Source organism: Malus domestica, chromosome 14 (genome assembly GCF_042453785.1).
Source record: "Malus domestica chromosome 14, GDT2T_hap1".
Taxonomy (NCBI): domain Eukaryota; kingdom Viridiplantae; phylum Streptophyta; class Magnoliopsida; order Rosales; family Rosaceae; genus Malus; species Malus domestica.
In genome coordinates, this window is record NC_091674.1 from 18,325,772 (window position 1) to 18,347,610 (window position 21,839).

General features: G+C 40.4%; 1 protein-coding gene and 1 pseudogene across 1 annotated transcript; one reads left to right on the top strand and one right to left on the bottom strand.

The window, feature by feature from the left end:
• Positions 1 to 2,512: 2,512 nt before the first annotated feature.
• LOC103408035 (late embryogenesis abundant protein At1g64065-like) lies at positions 2,513 to 3,145 on the bottom strand. The gene has a single exon (XM_008346905.2). The coding sequence runs from the start codon at positions 3,143 to 3,145 to the stop codon at positions 2,513 to 2,515; it is 633 nt and encodes a 210-aa protein (XP_008345127.2).
• Positions 3,146 to 8,072: 4,927 nt separating this feature from the next.
• On the top strand, positions 8,073 to 9,746 carry LOC103412005 (tubby-like F-box protein 5; annotated as a pseudogene).
• Positions 9,747 to 21,839: the final 12,093 nt, after the last annotated feature.

Here is a 21,839-nt window from a genome sequence, read left to right on the forward strand (position 1 = left end):
AAAGATTATCTTTGCAAAAAATAAATTAAAACTAAGGTCGTTTAGTCAATCTATTGTAGCAAATACATAGACGGTTCGTAGTGCTTTTACCAATACCATTTATTATTTTTAAACAATTTGATGACTAAACGATCTTAGTTTTAGTTGATTTTTTGCAAATGCGATCTTTATAGGGTGATTTATAATATGAACGGTTCTGATTATAAACACGAAGTTCTATAAATTTACAATGAACAATTTTGAGAAATTTTGAGTAGGAATTTCTACTCATGTTTGAGTAGCCAAGTATTGTTCCTTGTTTTATTCATGAATATTTTATTAATTTATTCAATCATAAGGTTAAAAAACAATCGAGCAAATCCAAGGGCTTAAGATAATTTAATTTTCAAGCTTTTATTTTGTTCAACATGTGATTGAAATGATGAATATAAAATGTGTAAATTCTAACGGTAATGGAGATACCAATCCATCAACATATACATATAATTTTTTTTTTAAATGATAGACGCACTTATTTCAACATCTCACACATATCCATGTTTTATCTTGTTTGTTGCTTTTGTGTTACTTAGGGCTGGTTTGGTATTGCTGTGCTTTGAAAAAAAATTGCTGTGAGAATAAGCGGCTGTTAAATAAATCAACAGAGTGTTTGGTAAACTTTTTTGTAAAAGTGCTTTTGGAAAAAAAAAAACAGTCTGATAGTGAGTCTTTTCATTAAATGGGCAATGTAGCTCCGTGTGCTTTGAAAAAAAACCAGTTTTCCAAAGCTACAAATAGCAGCTTCAGCTTTTTCCTTTGATTTCAGCTTATTCTCACAGCAGCTTCCAAAATAAGCCTTTTTTTTTCAGTTTACCAAACACCTAAAACCCTCACAGTTTTTTTTCATGGGTGCTTTTTTTTTAAGCACCTCACTCCCAAACCACCCCTTAATCAATTAGACAAAGAGAGGCTAAAATAGGTGTATGATCGAAAATCATCTCCCATTTTAATATTCTAAGGGGAAATGTGATGGTGGCACAGGAACTTTGCCTGGAACACAAACAATTGGATCTCCAGGTCTTACAGAAAAATGCACCTCATAAAAGACTTCTTCATACAACCCTCTAGATTGAATATAAGTCAAAAACTCTGCACTAGGCCCATATGTGGAGGAAGATTCTCTCTCCTCCTATTACTATCTCCTCCTCTCATTCTTCTTTTTGTTTTATTCTATATATAAAAAATTCAAGATAAGATGTACATGTGACATAATCGCAACTATTTAAATAAGAGGGGATTGAAGGAGAGAAAGATTAGAAGGGAAGAAAATCTTACTCCTTTGGTTACATGCAAGCATTTCGTTCATCACCAGTCATCATATTTCTCTCAGCTCAGTGAAAAGTATGAATTGCATGTACATAGGGTCTTTGAATGTTTCTTACTTTGTTTGAAAATTTCAGTTCTTAGCTTTTAAGGGAAAAGGAACTTGCTAAGCTTGCAGATGATGCACCTGCTAACAAAAAGAATGAGTATGATAAGTGGATTAAGGCAAATAGGAAGACAATGTTGGTGATCAAGAGGTCAATGTCTGACCTCCGTCGAAGATCCTTCCTTGGTTCACCTTGCCCCAAACTCTCTACCAGTACTCTTGCTGAAGAGCACTTACAATGCTCAAAAAGATGGAATTTGAATGAATTAATTGCAATCTGTGTGCACGAGGGCAAAACATTCAGTAAGAAAGGAACAAGAAGCAAGGGGCTATTTGGGTGCTTTTGAAATGGTAAAGTTTTTAAAATACCTAAAATTGTCCTTCTCTAATTAAGATTTTAAAGGAAAACAATTAAATTGAAATGGGTAAAATAAAATTTAACTTCCATGATGATAATTTTTTTTTTAGTACATCGATATTTTTACACCAAGGGGATGGAGAGTTCGGCTAAGCCACACAATGGGCAACCTAATTAAAGAGTCCATGATGATAATTAAAGAGTCCCCACGTTTTTGGGGTGGTAACTTTTATTAATTTTCATTCAAATTTTAAAAATTAATTGAAAAAAATACAAAAATACAAAACGTTACACATACGTAGTGTGTGCAAGGGGCTAGTTGGGATAAAACCTCCACACCAGATGGGCAAGCATACTGTTTAGGATTTTAGGGTTAAAGAAATATAATCTGTGGTTCCACTCACCTTCTAAACTTAATCTGGACCGTCTTTGATGACATTTCAAACGTGACAGTGCATCACTATCAAAATTCTATTAAAATTGTGTGATGGACTCATTGATGATAAGTAGGCCAGGTATTCTATTAATTATGCAATTACTAAATATGTTAGAGAAAAGAAGCACCTATTCTGTATTCAATCGTATGGAAAAAGGAAAAAGAAATAACAGATCAGGCCCGGGGCCTCATTGGTTTGAAATAGTAGAGAAATCTATTTATATATAGTTCTGCAGCAAAATACAAGTCACAAGAGAACGAATGAAAAAATTAACAAATCAAGTACAAGTATTGATCTGCAGGTCATTAATCACTTGCATTGCAAACTTTTGAGCGTCTTCGATGACAAATCAAATGCCATGGTGCAGTCCATGGTGGAAGACTTCTTCTTCTTCATTATAAACATCAATTCAACTTTTCCCGTCAACTTAGCCGCGCTGTTGAGAGTCAACACCCCGTTGCTCATTTCACTGCCAAGGTTTGTACCGCTCAATGCACTTGAACTCAAGCTCACCTCGACATTGATTTTTTTGGTGGAAAGCATTCCAGCCTTGCTCTTGGGAATAGAAACTTGCCCGACAGTCGCACCTTGGTACAAAAACGTGACAATGCCTGCATCATACTTGTATGGACCAAAATTTGTGTTTTTGACTCTGATTTGTGCTGTGAATTTAGTGTTGAATGAAGGTGTTGCTGGGACGGAGTTGAGGTCTTGCACATTGATGTTGCCTAGCCGGACCTTTGGGGTTTTAACTTTCATAATAGTGAGACTTATCGCGGTTATAACCATGATCTGAAACACAATGAAAATACCAATATAAATGGCCAGTTTGATTCTCTTCTTGCGTTTCATCTCATTAGCGGATTCCAAAGACTCGGCATCACTTCTTGTGTAACCATTTGCTGGTGCCAAAGGATAAACCTGTTGGTTCTTCTCGGCCATGTTCTTCTCTTTGTGATACAAGTGAAAGAAATTTCTCTTAATTTGTGATGTATTTTTGCAACGATGAAACTTGGAAGTGGAGGGAGTTGTTTGTGGAGATGATGGAAAAGTAGGGTGCTATATATAATGTTTGGAGTTTGTCTAGGAATTAATTTATTGCAGATGCCAAACGCGTTCTTTGCCGAAGGTGGAATTATTGACTTCCTAGTTCTAGATGGTCGATGACTTTTTGTGAAGTAATCACTTAACGAGTAACGACAGTTGAAGGATATATATTAAGGTACTCTATTGTTTATAAACTTTGATTTTAATTCTTTTTACTTTATTTTATTCTTTTTTTAGTCCCGCATGACAATGATATTCTCTTATGGTGCATAATATCTCCTTTGTAAATTTCTTCGAGTAATATTCCCTTTGGTGCATGATATTTTCTGCTGTAATTTCTCTAGTGGTGATTTAATTTCAGGCATGCTCAGATATTTTTGCGATATCTAGTGGTTTAATTTCTGCTGTAATTTCTCTAGTGGTTTTTTTTTTCAATTCATCACAGATTTGAAGCACTTTGTTGCGATATACTTGTAGATATCGAAATTTTGGTAAATAAATGTTGACCGATAAATCAATGTTTCAGCGCTCATGTATTACATAAATTTTACACGTAGCATGTGTCTAAACAAAAAATCGAGAATCATCGGAAAAGTCATCAAACAGGACACGTGTCAACACCTGGCAGAAACGGCTTATTTCATCTAGAATATTATATTCAAAATTAGGCCTTGGAAAATTCTATAAATAGAAGCCAATTTCATTCATTTGGGGAGGAATTCATATTACACCTTGAAGCTCTGAAGCTCTGAAACTCCGAAGCTCTCAAGCAAATTCCGAAGAATCAAGAAAGCTCTCTTCGTTCTTCGTTCTTCGTTCATGCTAAGATCAAGCCCCAACGGCCATTTGGATCAACAATCATCTACCAATTCAAGATCAAGCCCCGACGGCCCTTGAAGAAAGTGTTCTTCGTTCTTCATTCATCATCGTTCATCCTAAGATCTAGCCCCAACGACCCTTTAGATCAACAATCATCCACCAATTCAAGATCAAGCCCCGACGGCCCTTGAAGAAAGTGTTCTTCATTCTTCGTTCATCCGTTCATCCTAAGATCAAGCCCCAACGGCCCTTTGGATCAACAAACGTCGACACATCCACACATCCAAACCGTTCTTCAAGATTAAGCCCAAAAGCCCTTGAAGATCCGCTAATCACTATTCTTCAAGATCAAGCCCAAAAGCCCTTGAAGACCCGTTCATCACCGTTATTCAAGATCAAGCCTTAACGGCCTTTGAAGAAACACTCATCCTCAACATCAAGCCCCAACGGCTCCTTGAAGATCCGCTCAAATCCACCTTCAAAGATCAAAGCCCACGGCCCCTTGAAGAAACTTCCAACAATCCACCAATTCAAGATCAAGCCTCGACGGCCCTTGGATCAACGAAACATCCACAAATCAACGCCTTACGGAGATCGAATCAGAGGATCAAAATTGAGAGAGATTGTAACCCAAAATCATCAAATACAAATATTTGTTTGTGCACGTCGTTCTTGTCTCTTTCGTTTCAGGAATTTTCCGTGTTTACAAATTGGCACGCCCAGTAGGACAATCTCTGCCTCTCATCTCTTTCTCCGTTCAAGAAATTCAAGCGGACCTCCAAAATTAATGGCATCAAGGAAGGCTCAAACTGTTCCCGCAACCGGCACAAAGAACAAGAGCATCCTCGTCGCAACTGGTGTCACTTTGGGCATCACGACTCGAAGCATGGCAAGAGCTACTTCTGCCACCTCTTTCACCTCTGCATCAACTCTGCCAAGGGAACAAGAGCACCCAAGGCACGAGCCTTTGATCACCTTAGCCTCACTAAGGGCACCAAGGGGGGAAAGCCCAAGGAAATACTCCGAATCCATGCTCTCCAATGCCGATTCAAGCGGCAGTTCAGCCATGCAAGTCATGACCATTGGAGCAACTTCAATCGATGAGCAGCTGGCTCAAATGAATGAAGCAATCACAAGGCTAACCCGAACTGTGGAAGAAAAAGACTTGCAAATTGCAGCACTAGTCAACCGACTGGAGGCGCAGGACGGCGAGAAACCCGACCCAGAGGATGATCCACTAAAGAGAAGAGATGACGAAGAAGATGAGCCTCAGGCGGAGAAAAACGATGTAAAGCCGGAGCCAGACCAAGTAGCAACACTCATGAGATCTCTTTCTATCCAACAGCTGCAAGAGATGATCACCAACACCATCAAGGCACAGTACGAAGGGAGCTCAAATACCTCCGGGTTGTACTTGAAGCCGTATTCAAAGAAGATCGACGCCTCAAGGATGCCGAAGGGTTATCAACCGCCAAAGTTCATTCAATTTGATGGAAAGGGAAACCCGAAACAGCACGTTGCCCACTTTGTTAAAACTTGCAACAACGCAGGGACCGAAGGGGACTACCTTGCCAAGCAGTTTGTGCGCTCGCTGAAAGGAAACGCCTTTGAGTGGTACACGGACCTAGAGCCTGAGTCCATCAACAGCTGGGAGCAATTAGAGCGGGAATTCCTCAACCGCTTCTACAGCACTCGCCGCACTGTGAGCATGCTAGAGTTAACAAGCACAAAGCAGTGGAAGGACGAGCCAGTCATTGACTACATCAACAGATGGCGCACTCTAAGCCTCGACTGTAAAGATAGGCTCTCGGAAACCTCTTCAATCGAGATGTGCATCCAAGGCATGCAATGGGGTTTGCAATACATCCTTCAAGGCATTAAACCACGGACCTTCGAGGAATTGGCCACTCGCGCCCATGACATGGAGTTGAGCATCGCCCATCATGGGAAGAAAGAACCGATCGCCGACTACAAGAACGACAAAGTTCTTGGGAAAAAGGTGGAAAAGGCTGCGTGGAAACCCACCAAGGAAGCAATGACGGTCAACGCATCTCCCGTCAAAATCTCCACACAAGGCAAGGTGATTCAAACTGAAGCTTTTCGTGATCAAGAGATGCGTAGACGCACTTTGAAGGAGCTTGAGGAGAAGACTTATCCATTCCCCAACTCTGATGTGATTGCCATGCTGGATGACCTGTTGGAAAAGAAGGTGATCGATTTGCCTAAGTGCAGACGGCTGGAAGAGATAAATCGTACCGACAGTCCAAGATACTGTAAATTCCACCGCTTCATCAGCCATCCAAGAGAAAAGTGCTTCGTACTGAAAGATCTCATCCTGAAGCTAGCACAACAAGGGAAAATTGAGCTTGACCTCGAAGACACGGTTGCGGCACACACTACTACTATTGTGTTTGGATCACTTGATCATGTGCCTCTCCGAAGCATGCATGACCATTCCCGTCAATGTTTAAGTCACAAGACACCTCCTACACAACCATCACTGGGGGCAAGCAACCAAGATGCAGCTATTGGTGATAAGAAAGGGTGGACATCGGTGACCTACAAAAAAACGAGAAAGCCAAGACCACAAGCCACAAGGCCAAAAGAGGAGCCTAAACCCGCCCCTCGAACTTCAGTCTTCGAAAGGCTGAATTATTCAAAACCTAGAATTTCGGCACTTGATGGCATCAGTGGTCGAGACCAAATTTCCGTCTTCAAAAGGCTTGAGACGCCAACACCGCAAAGATCTGTCTTTGAAAGGTTATCAAAACCCAAGAAACAAAACGGCATAGCTAGATTTCCTCCACAACGGTCGGCTTTGGACAGACTTGAAGAAACTAAGAAGCCTTCTAGAAACAGGAAGACAACGCCAAAGGGAAAAAAGCTCGACAGTCTAGCAAGAAAAGACGATGTTCAAAGCTTGATTCCTTCAAGGATGAAGCGCCAAGCAACTTTGGAAGTCGACACAAAAGGACCACTGAAGGTAAGGAGGCGCACCATCATCTACACTGGCCAACCTTCACGGCAACAAACCCAAGAGGACCGCACTGAAGAGGAGGCCCAAGAAGACAAAGAAGACGAAATCCTGGAAGAAGGCGTCACTTCCGGCTCTGTCAACTCAAAATCTTCACCTCAATCGCTGGGGGCATGCTCCAAAAACATGCCAGTCAAGCCGAGTGAAGTTGAAGGATGGACTTATGTCACTCCGAAGAAATTGCACAAGAAGCATATGTCTTCTCCACGAGCTCACCAATGGGAAAGGGGGCAAAACAGCTCCTGTTCACCTCCAGAACAATGTGAAAGTGTTGGAGATAATGAAACTTTGACACGAAGATCATCCATCCCCATCACGATGCGTGACATCTTCCCAGAAGACTTCTTCAACTACCCAGTCAAATGCTCCTTGTTCGCACGAGCCTAAACTGCACGAACCAAAGCTCCTTGTCTGCACGAGCATAAAAGGCGACACCAAGGCTCCTTGCCTACACGAGCCTAAACTGCATGGCACTAAGCTCCTGATCTGCACGAGCATAAAAGGCAACACCAACGCTCCTTGCCTGCACAAGCTGAAACTGCAACACGGCACCAAATGCTCCTTGTCTGCACGAGTTGAAACTGCAAACGACACCAACACTCCTTGCCTGCATAAGTTAAAACTGCAAACGGCACAAAAAGAAAATACAAAAAAATATGTATGTATTTGAACTACGTTACGACTTGATCTCTTCTTTGGAGGGGTACGTAGGCAGCTCGAATATTCAAAATTTGAGTTCAGTCACACCAAAATAAGGAATAAAGATTTTATTAAAAGTTTTAATGCTATTACAATTTCTTTGTACCAAAAAAAAAAGAAAGAAAGGGAGATATATGTTTTATGTATTTACAAAAAAAAAAGAAGAAAAGAAAAAAAAATACATATGTTATTATGTATTTACAACAAAAAAAAAGAAAAAAAAGAAAAAAAAAAGATACAATTTCTTCAAAAAAAAAAAAAAAAGGGAAACATATATATATACGTCTCGGCCCAACACCATGCAGTCACCAATCTGCGAGCCCATCTACACACAGGTCTTAGCAGCTGAGGAACACAGCCCAAAGACCATGTGCAGCCCAGCAGCTCACACTCTCCCATTTCCTCACGAGCCACACCTCGAAGTAGAGACCCCAAGTCGGAGAACGGCATGGTCGGCTGCTGCCGAGAGCTTGGCCGTTGTTCTCCGATTTGCGATACCGGGACGTTCTAGAAGCTTCTCTTCCGCCTGCCGCCTGCCTCGTGAAATAGCTGCTGTGAGCTTTCGAGCTGGTTCAACAGATGTCGTTCAAAGGCATTGTTCGTGAGCTGCGGGAGATGAAAGATAGGATTGGGAGCATGTCAAGGCGAGTTGGTGAACGGAAGCATTGGCGTAGTCGGACTTTGTCGCATATTGCTCCTGATATGGCTCCAACCCCGCCAACTGATGTGATTCAGCAGGGTCAATGGGCTAACTTGCCTCTGGAATTGCTTCTGGACATAATTCAAAGGGTAGAAGAAAGTGAAACATCGTGGCCTGCTCGAGCTGTCGTTGTTTTTTGTGGTTCGGTTTGTAAGTCATGGAGGGGCATTATGAGGGATATAGTCAAAACTCCCGAGCAATGTGGAAGGCTCACATTTCCAATCTCATTGAAGCAGCCGGGGCCTCGCCAAATCTCCAATACAGTGCTTCATTCGAAGGGGTAGAGAAACTTCCACATATTATCTTTACTACGGTCTGGTACCATCTGAGGGTGAGAAAGATAAATTATTGTTAGCAGCCAAAAGGATCAGAAGGGCAACAAGCACCGAGTTCGTTATATCTTTGGTTTCAGATGATTTTTCTCGAGCCAGCACTACATATGTTGGTAAATTGAGGTCCAACTTTTTGGGTACCAAGTTCACCGTACATGACAGCCAGCCTCCATGTAATGCAGTACCCCAACCAAATAATCGATCATCTCGAAGGTTCCATTCTAAGTAGGTGTCTCCAAGAGTACCAGCGTGTAACTATAACATTGGCACCATCTCTTATGAACTCAATATTCTTCGCAGGACTTGAGGCATGGGATGGAATCTGCCATTAAACACGAGGTCTTCGCGGGACTTCAGCATCCAAAACACCACAGCTTCTCCAAGACTACACCGCTCCTCTTTTGGATTATCCGCCCTCTCTTCCCACCTTCTTCTTCTTCGCCGTAAGAACAACAGCCGCAGCAGCTCAACGCCCTGCAGCAACCTTCTTCCTCCTCTGCAAGCGCCTTCGATGTCCACTGCTACGAATGGCGGCGACTAGTCCCCTTCGAAGTTGCTCTTCTCCTCTGCTGATTCACTTCAGCCTAAGCCTTGCAGAACACAGCCATGGCAGCAAGCGTAGCAAGTAGCAGCGGGCAGGGCACAGTCAACGAGCAGGACGTTCACTCCGTCCCCGATTCGCCGATGCTTGAGGACTCCTCTTCGTTTGGGTCCACGTCATCGTCGCCATCGCTTGTGAACTTGCCGTCGATTCGGGTCCACGTGGAAGATGGTATCGGCGGCGAAGGTGAAGATCTGGGTAGAGTGCAGGCCGGAGAGATGGGTCGGGTCGCAGAGCAGAGTTTGGGGCCTGGGATTGCTCTGAACATCGGTGCTATGCGGCGGTGCTCCGAAGCTCGGCTTCATCCCTGCAAATTCCTCCACCCAAAACCCAAATTTATACAGAAAAAAAATATATATTAAAAAAAAAAATAATAATAAAATAATAATAATAATAAAATAAATAAATAATATATATATAAAAGGATGGTGCATCTGGCACCAGTAAAAAGAAGAAAAAAAATTTGAGTGGTAGTGCTAGTGCTAGCAAAAGAAGAAAAAATAATAAATAAAAAAATGAGAAAGGATTAGTAGTGGTAGTGTTAGTCAAAAGAAAATATATATATATATATATATATATATAAAATAAAAAAAAATAAAAAAAATAAAAAAAAAAGAGAGAAAGGGTTATGGTGCGGTATGATTATGGTGGCCATCATCTAGTTGGTGGTGGTGGTGTGAGCACCATAGAAAGCAAAAAAAAAAAAATAATAATAATAATAATAAAATAATAAATAAATAAAATAAAAAAATAAATATATATATATAAAAAAAATTAAAAAAAAATGATGGTGCGGATTGCACCACTTAAAAAAATGCATTGAGAGAAATAGAAGGTCCATTTTATTTATTTTTCTGGAAAGATTACATAAATTTGCATTATACATACCTTAAAAAAAACAAAAAAAACAAAACAATGAGAGAAATAAGGTCCATTTTATTTATTTTTCTGAAAATTTTACATAAATTTGCATTATACATACCTTAAAAAAAAAATCAAATTTACAAGAGGGGATTTTCAAGGACGATCAGGTGGCACCTCAGTACTCGGCGGAACCCCAGGAGGAGGAGGCACCGAAGGTTGATCATTTGAGGCTTCATTAAGTGGTACAGCCCCAGAAGACGAAGGCAAATGCTGCTGGAACAAACCCACAAACCTCTGATGATCAAGTAAAATCTGACCATCAGATTCCTGCATCTGGTTAATCTTCTTCTTCATGTTTGTCGCATAGCTATGTGCGAGCTTATGCAACTGTTTATTCTCCTGCTTGAGCCCTCTAATCTCCTGCTTGAGACTCATCACTTCCGCCGCCAATGATTCAACTTGACGGGTTCGAGCAAATAGGCGTTGGGCCATATTAGACACAGAACCTGCACACTGCACACTGAGAGCCAGAGAATCCTTAACAGCCAACTCATCAGACCGTTTGGAAAGTAGTCTGTTATCTCTGGGAGTGACAAGGTTCCGGGCCACCACCGCAGCGGTCATATCATTCTTCACCACTGAATCCCCAACGATAAGAGGACCAGTAGGGGATATGAAGGATGGGCGCCATATGTTGTCTGGAGAAGAAGGGATTGCCTCTTCACCAAGGTTCAAGTCAAAACGACGATCGGAGGGGCCAGACATTTTCAAAGTGTTGAAGAAAGAAGAGATCGAACAAATCAAGATCTTAGAAGTGCAAGAAGGGAGTTTTCACAAGCGAAAATTCAAGTGTGCTTTGAAACGAACAACGTGCCTCTATAAAAAATCAGCACTCGATGGGATTTCAGAGATCGAAGAGGCGAGCTCAGAATTCGAAGGGGCCAATTCAAAAATCGAAGAGGTGCTAGCTTTCTCAAAAGCTGGGCTTGCTCAAAAAAAAAAAAAAAAACCACGGGCAATCTTCCTTTCCAGACTTGTCAGCACTTGTCACATACAACCTCTACACTCGACGAAGCTCAGAAATCGGAGAGGCATCTTGCTTTTCCAGACGCGTCAGCACCCATTACACGCAAACTCAGCTTTGCGGAAATCACGGGTAATTTGTCGAAGCGTCGATCCCAGATATCGAAGAGGCGCCAGTCTTTTTCAACCGCGTCAACACCTGTCATATGCACACTCAACTTTGCGCAAATCACGGATAATTTGTCGAAGATTTTTGGGTGAAGGAGAAAGCACGTGAAGTTTACTGTTCAATCATCCAACGGTTGCCGACACGAGTAAAAGAATAGTACCTCTACAGGTATTAAAGAACTTCCTATAACTGTCCACCTTCACCTTCCGTAGCAAGGCAGACATACAGAGCCTTTCTTCATCTCCAAAAAATGCTTTCCCAACGAAGCCTCTCGAGTCATTCAGTGTTCCTTATTCCTTGGGGTACCTCTGCAAGCCAATGACTCCAAAGCAAAAGTATCTCATATCACCAGGGTAGAAAGCAAGAGTATCTCATATCATGTGTTCTCCCTGTCCTTTCCTTTGTCCTTGTTCTTACCTACAAAGACAAGGATAAAGAAAACAATATGCCGAAACTTCCACTCAAACTCGGGTAAGGAACCGACTGCTTGGAACCCTTCCCTGATTGCCTACCTAGCACTGCTCTCGAGTACTCGTTTCCCACTGCTGCTGTACTTCCTAAGAAGCTGCCACTTCTGCCTGAAGAACAGATAAGGCAAGTGAAAATGATACCTTGCAGCATGTGGAGACAAGGTGCAGAAGGAACAAGCAGAGAAGAATGCGGTCTGCACAGTCAATTCAGTAGAAGGAGTCTGAACTGAGGAACTCGAGAAGCTGCTACATCTGCCTGAAGAAACAAGCAGAGAAGAATGCAGCATGCACAATCAACTCAGCAGAAATAGTCTGAGATGAAGAACTCGAGAAGATGCCACATCTGCCTGAGGAACAGATAAAGCAAGGGAAAATAATACATTGAAACATGTGGAGACAAGCACAACAAAGCACGTGCCGATTCATCCGCTACTTCTTCAAAATCAAAAGTATCTCATATCATCAGGGTTGCAATCACTCTGGACGGTGGACTCGTTTTGACCCTCAAATTCTTGGGTCGACTTGCTAGGCGTTGTGGGCTGCATGTGCCGTTTCACCACCCTTGAATCAAATCCTTAAAGATCAAGTCACCAACTGGAAGAAAAGCCCATCAATCTTGAAGATCATACTGCTGACCAAACTGCTCAGGTGTGAATTAGAAAGATTGAACAAAGCAACAAGTTGTCACCTTCACCTCGTGCCTGCTTGCCATATGTTCGAGTCAGCCTTCAAGAATCAAGCCTCAACGGCCCTTGAAGAAGCTTCCAGCCAAATTCAAAATCAAGCCTCGACGGCCCTGGAAGAAATCACAAGTCCGATTCAAGATCAAGTGTCTATCACCCTTGAATCAAAACCAGTTCAAGATCAAAGCTGTGGAAAGTCAACAAAACGCAAAAAACAAAGACGTGCCGATTCATCTACTACCAAAGCCAAAGATCATCTACCACATGAAGCTCCTTGTGGTCCAATTTCAACCTTCAAGATCAAGCCTCGACGGCCCTCGAAGAAATTTCAAACAAAAGTTCAAGAACAAGCCTCAACGGCCCTTGAAGAAATTTCAAACAAAAGTTCAAGAACAAGCCTCAACGGCCCTTGAAGAAATCTCCAGCCCAATTCAAGATTAAGCCTTGACGGCCCTTAGATCGACATCTACAATAAGAGACTTCAAAACACATCTCCTACACATGACAAGCACATGTATACGACGCGCCTTGAAGTGGGGGCATTTGTAGACAACAAAATTTCGGTAAATAAATGTTGACCAATAAATCAATGTTTCAGCGCTCATGTATTACATAAATTTTACACGTAGCGTGTGTCTAAACAAAAAATTGAGAATCATCGGAAAAGTCATCAAACAGGACACATGTCAACACCTGGCAGAAACGACTTATTTCATCTAGAATATTATATTCAAAATTAGGCCTTGGAAAATTCTATAAATAGAAGCCAATTTCATTCATTTGGGGAGGAATTCATATTACACCTTGAAGCTCTGAAGCTCTGAAACTCCGAAGCTCTCAAGCAAATCCCGAAGAATCAAGAAAACTCTCTTCGTTCTTCGTTCTTCGTTCATCCTAAGATCAAGCCCCAACGGCCCTTTGGATCAACAATCATCCACCAATTCAAGATCAAGCCCCGACGGCCCTTGAAGAAAGTGTTCTTCGTTCTTCGTTCATCATCGTTCATCCTAAGATCAAGCCCCAACGGCCCTTTAGATCAACAATCATCCACCAATTCAAGATCAAGCCCCGACGGCCCTTGAAGAAAGTGTTCTTCATTCTTCGTTCATCCGTTCATCCTAAGATCAAGTCCCAACGGCCCTTTGGATCAACAAACGTCGACACATCCACACATCCAAACCGTTCTTCAAGATTAAGCCCAAAAGCCTTTGAAGATCTGCTAATCACTGTTCTTCAAGATCAAGCCCAAAAGCCCTTGAAGACCCGTTCATCACCGTTATTCAAGATCAAGCCTTAACGGCCTTTGAAGAAACACTCATCCTCAACATCAAGCCCCAACGGCTCCTTGAAGATCCGCTCAAATCCACCTTCAAAGATCAAAGCCCACGACCCCTTGAAGAAACTTCCAACAATCCACCAATTCAAGATCAAGCCTCGATGGCCCTTGGATCAACGAAACATCCACAAATCAACGCCTTACGGAGATCGAATCAGAGGATCAAAATTGAGAGAGATTGTAACCCAAAATCATCAAATACAAATATTTGTTTGTGCACGTCGTTCTTGTCTCTTTCGTTTCAGGAATTTTCCGTGTTTACAATACTCTTATGTTTTTCGCCTACTAAGTCAAATCAAGACTATTGTTTGCTATTATGCTTTTAAATCGTTTGACACCAAGTTCGATTTCACAAATCCTCGATATTGTTCCATAAGTTCTTTATGGCAAGATGAAATGAGTTTCACAGCGACAAGATTTTAATTTGTGGTGACAATCAAAGTTTAGAGTTATAGGTTACCATATGGTTGTGGTTATTTTGGGTTGTATGAGTTTTGTTTCGAATCTTGCTAAAATTTTATGACATGCGTAACTTTTTCTTTTGATTTTATTTTTTAACATCTTTGATGTCCTTAGATGTCTTCTACGATTAAAGTTTTCCCAATGAAATATAGTTTCTTCTTAAAATAAAAAAAAATAACAAAAATAAATAATAAGAAAAAAACAATCCTATATTTGAATTTAGTTTAAATTATACTTAAATACTTCTCATTTATGAGGTTTTAAAGACAGAAAATAAAATAAAATAAGAAACTCAACCATAAATGCCAAAACCCGAAAATTATGACACGTGTTCCTAACCTTAAAATTTCGTTGGGCAAGCTAACCAAGGTCGTCGGGCAAAGGTCACTTTATCATGTCAGCCCAAACACTTTGATCGATGAAATTTTAGAATATTTCGTCCAGCAAACACTTTTTGACACCTGGAATATCCACTCCGAATCGAGTTGTGTTTGTCGATACTAGAAGGTGACGAAACCATAAAATGTGATGATATGTAAAATGTGAATAAACTTAAACCTAAAAATGTCTAAGTACACGAGCGCGCCACTGGGAAGTTCCCATGTGAGTTCCCAGAAACAAAAACGTGAGGGTATGGTTGGGGCCCAAAACGGACAATATCGTGTTATGGCGGAGTCAAGCTCAGGATGTGGTGGGAGCCAGGCCGGAATGTGACAATTTTATCTAAGGAAAAAATGAGGCAAAATTTTTACATTGTGGCCCGATGGAATTATGTAGGTTTGCACGACGACCTGCATTGCACCTATTTCGTTGGGCAAACGTTAAAAATTTATTTATTTATTTTCCTTTTGAGCGGCTTTGATGACAAATCAAAAGCAATGGTGCAGTCCATGGTTGAAGACTTCTTCTTCTTCATTATAAACGTACGTCCAAACTTTTCGATCAACTTAGCCTCGTTATTGAGAGCCAACACCCAGATGCTCAGTTCACTGCCAAGATTGGAACTTCTCAAGGCACTTGAACTCAAGCTCACCTCTACATTAGACATTAGTCATTCTTTAATTTACTCAATCGTAAGACTAAAAAACTGGAGAAATGCAGGAGCAGAAAAATAAAAAATAAAAAATTGGATGAGTGCAGAGGAGAAAAATGATGGCCCAAAAATACTTGCCTTTTTCTATTGCTTAAAGAAACAAGGTGGAATGGGTGTTCAAATTAAGGAATGAAAGATGTCCTTAAACCAATCCAGCAAATAAACTTAATATTCAAGTTAACATTGTGTTCACATGTGATTGAAATGTTAAATATAATAGAAACTTGAAACAATCCAGCAAGGCTTAAAGAAAGTTAATATAATATTCAAGTTAATATTGCGTTCAACATGTGATTGAAATGATTAATATAATGGAAAGCACCTATAAAGACTTTGCCTAGAACACAAACAATTGGATCTCCCTAAGTCTTATTAGAGAGAAATGCACCTCACGGCTTATTTTTATTTGAGTAATGTTATTCATACCATGTTTTTATATCATATTTATGTACCACCTTAGATGACATCTAATGTGAACAGCCACATCATTTGAAAAATTTGCAAAACCCAAGGAAATGAAGGAGAAAGACTCATTGTATACCACAATCATCATTTAATTAACTAGTTTTTTTTATTATTAGTTTATTAAATAATGAACTAAATTTAAAAATCTGATTAATTCAAATGATGTGGTTGTCCACATCAAATGCAACCTAAGGTGGTATGAAAATGTGGTACAAAAACATGGTATAAATTGCATTACTCTTTTTATTTTATCCTTTTCTTTGTAAGCTACATCAGATAAAAGATTTATTCTTACATACAGCCGTACGTCTAGGTTAACTATATGTCAAAAGAGTGATACTAAGGAAACTAAATTTATAGATAAAATTTTGAAAACTAAAGGACATGAAAGTTTTATTAGTTTATTACTTAAGTATTAATAAACGCGCTCATTCCTATTAGTAATACATCATTTAGTTTCCAAATTTTGTCTCCAAATTTAGTCTTTCTAGCATTACCCATGTCAAAAATCCTATAGAATGTACGCGTGCATGGTTACATTTCAGGATCTCGTAGAACCTTGTACCACTAAACATCATATTCCATCTTAAATCCTTATATATAACCCACTACTCTTCGATCATTTCCACGAACAAACTCCCTCCACTTCCAACCTTTCATCCCACAAAAGAAACCAACAAAATCTAGCAGATAACAAACATGGCTTGGAAAAATAGTGATGCGGAATCTTTGCAATCTGCTGATGAGCTGAAACGCCAGAAGAGAATCAAATTGATCACTATATACATTGGTATTTTCATTGTGTTTCAGATCATCATCATAACCTCGATGAGTCTCACTGTGATGAAAGTCAAGACCCCGAAGGTAAGGCTAGGCAACATCAGTGTCCAAGACCTCAACTCCGTCCAGGCGACACCTTCATTCGACACAAAATTAAAAACACAAATTTTGGTCCATACAAGTTTGATGCTGGCATTGTCACGTTTTTGTACCAAGGCGTGACTGTCGGCAAGTTGCTATTCCAAAGAGCAAGGCTGGAATGCTTTCTACCAAAAAAATTGATGTTGAAGTGAGCTTGAGTTCAAGTGCACTGAGCAGATCCAATCTTGGCAGGGAATTGAGCAGCCAGGTGTTGACTCTCAACAGTGCGGCTAAGTTCACCGGAAAGGTTGAGCTGCTGTTTATAATGAAGAAGAAGTCTTCCACCATGGATTGCACCATTGCTTTTGATTTGTCTTCAAAGACGCTCAAAAGTTTGCAATGCAAGTGACTGGACAAGATAAGTGGCGTGGAGCAAGAGGGTGGAGTTGAACTGCTTCTTTCTGTAACATCTTTAGCACTCAAACTGCGAGTGAACAAGACTAGTTCTTGATTTGTTATACTTTTGTGCAACCCTTGAATTTGTATTTTATAAAATATTCATTGATTATTTTTTAACCTTTTATGCTAGGTTTTCCTTTCTTCCTGTCTTCAATATATGTTGCTTTGTCAAGTTTAAAGCCTTGTAGATGTGTGTAATTTTACACGTTTGTTTTACTTTTGACTATTTCATGGTTACTGTTTACTTGTTGAAGGTTGCTCTTTTTGTTGGATGCTCCAACAATTAATAGGTCATTACAGTTAATCAGGATTATTTTGGAACGTAAGTAGTGTCACGTCCTGATCCTGAAATACGTCCAAATACGTCCAAGATCGACACGTGACGTCAAAAAATATTTGTTCATTGATCATGCCTTGCTTACAAGTCATAATCAGAAACAACCAAACTATTCAATAACAACTTTTTTACTATATTTCATGGTTGCATCTAACCTCTGTGTTAAACTACCTACACATCCTATGACGGGATGAAACCATTTGTAATTCACCATTTGCTAAACTTTGATATTTCTCATAGTACCTTCTAGCAGATAAACAGAGTTCCAAAATCACTCAATGAAACTCGAGTAGCATGAATCACTAGATTCCAAAATACATAGTGAAACTATATACCAGCTAGAGGATTGTCATTTCGCCATTCACATATATCACATATTTTCCAACACAGTTCCACAATCACAACAAATAAAAGATTTCATGAATCCAAGCGGCACAATATTAACAATGAACTACGTTAATCAACCAACAAAATCAAATATCACTTCCCTAATTTTTAATTAAGCCAACCTCAATAAGGTTTACTGTATTTCGCTACAGAAATCCAATTATCCAATCTTTATAAAAACTGGAAAATTGTTTGTTTCAAAACCTTGTTTGTTAAGCATGTTATTGACTGAAAGTTTTATTTTTAAAGCTTGCTGAAAGTCATCACATGATCAATGTTTTGAGATGTTTTTGGGTGAAGGAAAACAACAAACTCGTCTCATTGCTTCAAGGACTGCTAAAATTCAAGGTCTAGTTGATCACATTGTGTCAGTAATCATAACAATGAGGTTATATCCCCATAACAAGGGTGTGAGTTACCTTAATTGGTTTGATTACTAATAGCTCAGTGAAAAGTATGAATTGCATGAAGCCTGTGAAAGTTAATTTCCAAACAAGGGTGGATGATTTTTATGTGTTCAACTCCTTGCTCATGTAATTTGATATTTTTGTACTGGTACTGATTAAACTTAAAAACCAAAGGTTAAAGTTGTTTCAGTTAAAAAGTACATAGGGTCTTGAATGTTTCTTCCTTTTGTTTGAAAATTTCAGTTCTGGGTATCAAGGATACTTATGTAAATGAAACTGTTAGTTAATACTTAGAAATGTAATTCAATATTTGATATTTGTTAATCAGGTTAAATGTGTAATTAGTTAGTTGGAGTAGCTGATGGTGACAGTTGTAAATGAGTTGTATATATACAACTATCATGTAACTTTATTAGGTTGGTAAATGAAAAGTTATTCTTTTCTAACATGGTATCACTCGCCTCTGTCTAACGACTTGATCCTCTTTCCTTCGTCCCTACGCTTTCTGCGACTCTTCGTTGCTAAGCTTCCATTTTCTTGAAGCTTCTTGCATCCGAAACCCTACTTTCTCCTGCAATCTTCCATGGCGACCTCGGCTTCTCCCTCCTCCAACGTTGGTTCTCACGATCCTCCTCCTCCGATCGTCGATTCCAACTCTAATCTCTCTTTTGCCTCTCATGCTGCTTCCATCACGATTCAGAACATTGGTTCTTTGGTTCCAATCAAGCTGACCACGACGAATTACTTGACCTGGAGTGCCTTGTTCGCTCCCATTTTCCGTCGGTACAACCTTGCGGGCATTGTCGATGGCTCGCTTCCTCCACCGCCTCAATTTCTCACTGATGCCGCTGGATCTCGCACTCTGAATCCAACATATGTTACCTGGTATGAGAATGATCAAAACATTCTCATCTGGATCAACTCTACACTTTCTGATTCTCTGATTCCCTACACGGTTGGAGTCAATTCTTCCAGAGAACTCTGGGCGAAATTGGAATCCCGGCTTGCGACTGCTTCTCAATCGCACATTCATGAACTCCGTTCTCGTCTTCGAACCCTAACTAAGGGCGATTCTTCTGCTGCATGATTTCTTAAACAAATTGAAGAAATTGCTGATGCTCTTGCCAGTGTCGGCGCTCCGATTGAAGATTCTGAGATCATCTCTGTCATTCTTCATGGCCTTCCATCTGAATATGACTCGTTTGTTGATGCGATTCAGTTTCGCCTTGGTTCCACGACAATTGATGAACTTCATGGCCTTCTTCTCAGTAAGGAGATTCAATTAACGAATCAGAAGAAAACATCTTCGTCTTCGCCTTTTCAGGCCTTTAATTCTTCTGCTGGCCTTCTTCCCACGCCTCCCTCTCAAGCTCTTCTGGTGGCTCCAGACTTCAATTCTCAAGGTCGTGGCTCGGATCGCAACTCTTCTTCAGCTCGCGGTGCCATCTCCAATTCTCGGAATTTTCAAGGTCGTGGAAATTTTCGCTCTAACAATTTTCGCCCCAATTTCAATCGCCAAGGCTATCCAAAGTATAATCGTGGTCGCTCAAATTTCTACTCATCTGGCAAGAAGGTTCCTTGTCAAATTTGTCAACAATTTGGTCATGAAGCCCTTGCTTGTCCTCACCGCATGAATCCCCAATTTTCTGGTCCTCATTCTCCCTCTGCTATGGTTGCCAGTACAAACACTTCTTCTCCAAATTGGATTGTGGATTCTGGCGCTACATCTCATATGACAAACTCGGCTAATCATCTCCAAAATCCGGAACCTTACACAGGCCCTGAGCAAGTTTATATTGGCGACGGCAAAGGTTTGCCAATTCTTCACTCTGGATCTTCTCAATTACCTACTTCTCATTACAATTTTCAGCTTCGTAATGTGTTACATGTCCCTGACTTAAAACACAATTTGCTTTTTGCAAATCAATTTCTCATTGATAATTGGTGTTCTATGCATCTTTATCCATTTCACTTCACTGTGAAGGATATTACTTCGGGGAAGATGCTTTTTAAAGGACCAGTGCATCATGGTTTCTATCAGTTTCAACCTCTCAACTCTGCCTTGGTGAATGCTTCTCATCTTGCCTTTGCTGCTTCAGCAAATGCATCCAGGGATGTTTGGCATCAACGCTTAGGTCACCCCTCTCCTAAGATCATTAATAAGTTGTCCTATGCGTCTTGTATTTCTGTTTCTGGTAATCCTCATCTTACATTCTGTAATGGTTGTGCATTAAGCAAGAGCTCTAAACTACCATTTGTTCCAGTACTGAGTCGGACTAGTAAACCGTTAGAATTACTTCACACTGATGTTTGGGGGCCAGCCTCTGTATCTTCTGTTCATCATCACACGTATTATGTCATTTTTGTGGATGAATTTACCAAATTTTGTTGGTTCTTCCCTTTGCAATACAAATCTGATGTTTTTAGCACTTTTGTGAAGTTTAAGGCTCATGTTGAGAATATGTTGTGCCTCAAAATTCAAACTCTGCGATCTGATTCTGGTGGTGAATATTTGAGTTCTCAGTTTTCTCAATTTCTTGTTGATCATGGCATTCATCATCAACTCAGTTGTCCTCACACTCCGGAGCAAAATGGTTGCTCTGAGCGTAAACATCGACATATAGTGGAGACAGCAAGGACATTGTTGACAGTTTCTCATGTTCCTCATCTTTATTGGGATTATGCTTTTGCTACTGCAGTTTATTTGATCAATCGAATGCCGACTACATCCAAAGCTTCTCCATGGGAATTATTATTCAACCGATCTCCATCTTATCACACACTGGAAATCTTTGGTTGCAGTTGCTTTCCTTGGTTGCAGCCTTATTCTTCATCCAAGTTGGATCCTAAAAGCAAACACTGTGTTTTTCTGGGTTACAGTCTCAATCACAAGGGGTTCAAATATCTTGATCCTACTTCTCAACGGATCTATGTGTCCCGCCATGTCATCTTCGATGAGTCCAGTTTTCCTTTTCACCTGCCAATCTCTGCCCCTCCATCTCCACCATCCAATCTTCCTCATCCTCCCTCTATTCCAACTCAATTAACCTTTTCTCAACCCATAATCCTCCCCAGTCCTTATTCTCCAGAGCTTTCTCCGGTTTCTTCCCCTCCTACTGTCTCTCCAATCTCATTACCTTTCATCAGTGCCTCTCCATCCCCTTCCCTTTCCCATACACCTTCCCATTCCCATCTCCCCACCAATATCCATCCTATGCAGACCCGAGCTAAATCTGGAATCTACAAGCCCAAGGCCTTTACTGCAACCAAACATCCTCTACCCTCTCATCTTTCTCATGACTTTGTTCCTACTACATATCTTCAGGCCTCTAAATATCCCCACTGGCTTAAAGCTATGCAGGATGAGTTTCTTGCACTGCAGCAAACT